The sequence below is a fragment of the Triticum dicoccoides genome, chromosome 7B (genome assembly GCF_002162155.2).
Source record: "Triticum dicoccoides isolate Atlit2015 ecotype Zavitan chromosome 7B, WEW_v2.0, whole genome shotgun sequence".
Classification (NCBI taxonomy): Eukaryota; Viridiplantae; Streptophyta; class Magnoliopsida; order Poales; family Poaceae; genus Triticum; species Triticum dicoccoides.
In genome coordinates this window covers 698,278,782-698,284,416 of record NC_041393.1, presented here as the reverse complement: position 1 = coordinate 698,284,416, position 5,635 = coordinate 698,278,782, and the positions used below count along the sequence as shown (strand labels likewise).

The 5,635-nt window shown below is 44.0% G+C and overlaps 1 protein-coding gene across 1 annotated transcript; it reads right to left on the bottom strand.

The window, feature by feature from the left end:
- Positions 1-4,405: 4,405 nt before the first annotated feature.
- LOC119341690 (chaperone protein dnaJ 8, chloroplastic-like) lies at positions 4,406-5,329 on the bottom strand. The gene has a single exon (XM_037613553.1). It carries the CDS (start codon positions 5,089-5,091, stop codon positions 4,609-4,611), a length of 483 nt encoding a protein of 160 aa, XP_037469450.1. The 5' UTR covers positions 5,092-5,329; the 3' UTR covers positions 4,406-4,608.
- Between the last annotated feature and the right edge of the window lie 306 nt (positions 5,330-5,635).

Here is a 5,635-nt window from a genome sequence, read left to right as displayed (position 1 = left end):
AAGGCAGAGTGCGCCATTAGTATGACAAAGCACATGGTTACATATGGCCCCCCGGGAGGCATACTAATGGCGCATGGTGTTACATACTAATGGCACACTGCTTGGTGCGCCATTAGTATACCAGATACTAATGGCGCACCAGTGGGGCGCCATTAGTAAAAAATTCTAGTGGCGTACTACTAATGGCGCACCGGTGGTGCATCATTAGTAGGCAAAACGAGTGCGCCATTAGTAGGCCTTTTCCTAATAGTGGATGGACCAGTGGCCCACGAGGCACCAGGCGTGCCCTGGTGGCTCATGGGGCCCACGTGGCTCTGTTTGACCTAACTCCGTCACTATAAATTCTCTAAAATCAGGAAACCAACAGAGAGCTAGTCAAAATAATTTTTCCGCCGCCGCAAGTTCCTGTTCTGACGAGATCGCATCTGGAGGCCTTTTCCGGCACTCTGTCGGAGGGGGAATCAATCACGGAGGAGCTCTACATCAATCTTCCTACCCTACCGATGATGTGTGAGTAGTTTACCACAGACCTACGGGTCCATAGTTAGTAGCTAGATGGCTCTCTATCCTTTTGGTCTTCAATAAAATGTTCTCCTTGATGTTCTTGGAGTTCTATTCGATGTAATCATTTTTTGCGGTGTGTTTGTTGGGATCCGATGAATTGTGAGTTTATGACCAGATTATCCATGAATATTATTTGAGTTTTCTTTGAACCCTTTTATGCATGATTATTGTAGCTTTGTATTTCTCTCTGATCTATTGATTTTGTTTGACCAACTAGATTGATTTTTGTTTCAATGGGAGAGGTGCTTTGTGATGGGTTCGATCTTGTGGTGCTCAATCCCAGTGACAGAAAGGGATATAAAACGTATTTGTATTGTTGCTATTAAGGATAAAAAGATGGGGTTTATTCATGCATTAGGTTACTTCATCTACATCATCTCATCTTGCCATTAAGAGCGTATTGAAACTGACATATGTGATTCTGTATTGAAATTACAATTTCAATTGGCCTGATTTGTTGTAACTGAAACTGAAATCTTTGAATTGTCGTGACATTGGAAAACTGACACAGGTGAGATGTTGTGAAACTGCAATTTCTTATATATGATTCGTGAGATGTTGTGTAAACCGATATTTGATCTGACATTGAAATATTTTTTTGGTCAACTTAAGATTCTATGAAATTAAAATTTACGGGGGTGTATTGAAACTGGCATATGTGAGATTATATTGAAATTGCAATTTTAGTTGATCTAATTGTTGAAATTGAAACCGAATATTTGAATTGTTGTGACATTGGGAAAGTAAAAGAGGCGAGATGTTGTGAAATTGCAATTTCTAATATATGATACGTGACAGGTTGTGTAAATCGATATGTGATTTGACATTGAAATATGTGACCTGACATTGAAATATTTGTTTTTTAAATTTAAATTCTCTAAAATTAAAATATTTGAGGGTGTATTGAAATTGACATACGTAAGATTGTGTTGAAATTGCAATTTCAATTGGTATGATTGTTTGAACTGAAACCGTAGAACATTCGTTCTACGGGAATTTCACTAAAATAAATAGTTTACAATATATACAAAGTGAACCAAAGAATCGCTCAACCCACTCCTGTTTTGTTGAAACCCGAAGCTAGCATTATTAAGTTAAATGTTGCTCAATCCAGCTGGAAAATTGGTCTCTGAATTTAGTCTTCAGTCTGTGCAAAAGAAGTTGCAGGTTTGTCTTGAGTGTGGCCTTCCAAGCTTGGATTGTGGCCTGTTTTGCCTTCAAGATTTTATCATTTCTTTGCATCCAGATGTTGCAACATCCCATAATCATGATTTCCATGGCAAAAGCAGTAGGCAAGGTCTGAATGGCAAATGAGACTTCATCAAAGATGGAGAATCTATGTGTCTGGGACCCAAAAGGGATTGCCAACAATTAAATGCAAAGTCACAGTCCCAAAATAGATGTTGAGATGTTTCCTCCATGCTCATTTGACAAAGTGCGCAATTATAGGAAGGCAAGTGAAATGATCTTTATTGAAGCATGTTTCTTGTATTGACCCTGTCATGCAATAAGAGCCAGAAAAAGATCTTGTATCGAAGCATGGTTGCATTCTTCCAGAGCTTTTTGAAAAGTGGTGCAGCTTGTTGACCCTTTGTCAGCTCTTTATACATCTTGATCGAGGAATAAGATGTTCCCCAAGGATATGTCCATCGATCACCATGATTTGTAAGTTGCAGTGACTCAAGGGTGCCCTAGAGATCTATGAACTGGTTGTGTGCTTGAGCTGAGAGTGGGAGGAAGAAATTTTCACTTATGTCTAGTGTATGTAAAAACTCCTGAATGCTCACTATGTCCTTGGTGGCAAAGGAGTAAAGCTCTAGGAATTTATCTCTTGTGATTCCATGTCCCGAGTTGTCCATCCAAAAATCAATAGTGTTGCCTGTGCCCAACTGCCCTTTGGCTACTGTTTTAAAAACAGGTAGCAGTTTGAAGATACTTTTCCACCAGAATGAGCCAACATTCCTATTGGTGATCACTCCATCGGGGTAGTAAGAATCCCAAATAAGATGTACCCAAGGAAGATTTTCTTTATGGAGAAACTTATGCAAATGCTTCATTAAGAGACATTTATTATGAATTTCAATGTTGAGAACTCCCAATCCTCCATGATCTTTGGGCATACAAACTTTGTCCCAGGCTATGAGTGCAGTACCTCTATCCTCCATGCCATATTTCCTCCAGAAGCAATGCTTTAAAGCTTTATTGATTTGATCAATTATGCCCTTTGGTAGACCAAGGGTGCACATGAAGAAAATAGGAAGATGTGCAAGGACAGATTTGATCAGAGTAAGCTTGTCTCCATAGGATAGAAAAGTTGAGCAACCAGACAATCTTCTGTCAATCCTCTTGATGACAGGAAAAAAATCTTCCAGCTTAGGTTTGGAGAGTGACAAAAGGTAGTCCAAGATATGTGAAAGGGAAGGAGCAAATAGAGCACTCAAGTCTGGCAGCCAAAGCTTGCATGACCTCATTCTCTGTGTTGATAGGCACCATGGCAGATTTGTCAAAATTAACTCTCAACCCTGTAAAAACTGTGAAATGGAGAATGAGGTTCTTGAGCTGTTCCACTTGCATTGCAGAGGCTGGCATAATCAAAACAGTGTCATCATCATATTGAATGACTGGGAAATTAGGGCAATGGTGCTGCTCAAGTGGTCTTGAGATCAAGTTGTTATGCATGGCCTCATTCATAATAGACTGCAAAAGATCTGCAGCAAGCACAAAAAGCAATGGAGAGAGAGGATCTCCATGCCTCACTCCTCTTTTGCACAAAAACTGCTTCCGAGGGACCCCATTTAGCAACACAGCAGAATATCCAGAGGAAAAAAGCATGTCCATCCACATAAGCCATCTGTTACCAAAACCTCTTGCAATGAGAATATCTTTAATGGACTGATGTTCAATGAGATCAAAAGCCTTCTCAAAATCCAATTTTAAGACAATAATCTCCTTGCCAGACATTTTACACTGATGAATGAATTCATATGACCAAGCAAGACAATCCTGGATGGATCTTGCCTTTAAGAATCTATACTGGTTGGTATGAACTAGCTTCAAAATGACCTCTTGGAGTCTATTTGCCAAAAGCTTTGTGATGATCTTAATTGAGCAGTTAAGCAGTGATATTGGCCTGAAATCATTGGGTGTAGTTGGAGCATCTTTCTTAGGAATGAGGATATTGGTATGATTGTTGTAATTGAAATTGAAATATTTGAATTGTTTTGACATTGGCATGAATGAGTGGTAGGAGGCATGAATCAGTGAGTGACAACTATACCTAACATTGCATCATGGCTAATCAATATGGACATAGTACTTGAAGAACATATCTTCTCGGATCTAAATCAAGCCGCGTTCCTGAAATCTTGTATCCGTGTAGCAGCACATGACAAACATTTTAAAAGCAAAATTTAGGTACATGATGCGCTTACATGATGCGCCTTGTTTATCGCCCATAGAACACAAAGTGGGTAGATAAGATATAAGCAATTACAGTTCTTGCTCAGCTAGTCCGCTTGCATGATTAGGAGGCTAAGAAGAATAGGAGAGAACAGTTGCTTCAGAAGGAAATGCAACGAGGATCAAACATCCAGTGGCCAGAACTGGAAGTTCATGTCTTTTTAACTGGAAAATGCAGGGAGGATCAAACATCCAGGGAGGATGAACGCAGTTGCTAGCATTTCACCTGCAAGAACTGGAAATTGATGGACTTTTTACAGTAAAAAACCGAACTATTTCACCTACACGCATTCAGTATTCAGTGGCACTATCACTGAGAACGAAAGAGGCGACCCTTCCTTGAAAATCCAGAAACGGAAGAGGCGTTAATCATGAGCCACAATTTAGAATAATTCCTGCTATGTTTTATTGTATTGACAAGGAAATTGAAAATGTTCCAATTACACTTGTTAGAACCCTGAATTTCATTCTACGTCTCTTCCCTCCACAATAATACAGGGGAGAGAAGCAGAGAGCGACGTTTCACAAATTATTTACAGTGCTGCCGCCTCTGCCATGGCCCATGGCAAAGCGGCCCTTGAGATTTCAGAAGTCGGAGAACCAGTCGTCCTCGTCGTCGTCGTTGAGGTAGTGGCGGTAGCGGTCGAGGTCCTCGTCGGCGAGGCCGTAGCGGCGGCGCCAGTACTCGAGCGTCGCCTCCGCCTCCCGCATGTTGCGCATCACCGTCTGGTACGCCGCGTTGATCCGCTCGAAGTCGATGGCGTCGCCTTCGTGTCCGTCCCCGCCGCCCCGGCGCACGACGTCCGGGTGGTACTGCAGCGCGAGGCGGTGGAAGGCCTTCTTGACCTCGCCCCTGGAGGCGCCCGGCTGCAGCCTCAGAGTCCGGTAGTGGTCCTCCTCCAGCACCCCGTACGGGGCCCCCGCCGCCGGCCACCTTTCCCGCGTCGCCCCGCACCTCACAGCCGGCGAGGACGACACCCTACGCAGCCGCCCCACCGCCGGCGACGCCGAGGCCGACGACGGGCCGCGCAGACTCAGCGCCACTCCTCCTCCGGCGGCGACGGCCATGGATGTGCTGCTGTGCGCGCACGCGCGGCAACAAACGGAGTCGATCGCAAGGTCGATCGATCGGGACGAGCGGCGACGGAGCTGTGGGAGGCTGGGAGATTTGGATCCGGATGTGTTGTTCCCTCGGTTGACCGGGTGCGGAGCTGGAATGGTGTGTGGCTGCAAACTTGGAATGGATGAGGCTGCCGCGTGGTGGCGCGCGGGGTTATATAGGGAGGGAGGAGGAGGAGGCGGTTGCGGTTGGTTGGGGGTGCCGGCTCGCCGGAAGGAGCGGCACGTTTGGGCTACGGTTGCGGCGTCCATATCCGTTCCGTTGCCGCACGCCGCGTGCCTACTATTCCTTCCACCCGTCCCCCGTTTTGACTGGATTTTCGTAGCAGAGAAGCTGTTTTTGCTGTTATGGGAGAAAATAGAAATATTTCACGTGGAGCAAAATATGTTTTTTTTTCATTTTACAGCACTCAACATTTCTCTTCGGCAGAAACAGTGGGTTTTATTCCTCAGGAATAGTATTGCAATCTTCTGAGACATACTCCGAAGAGTT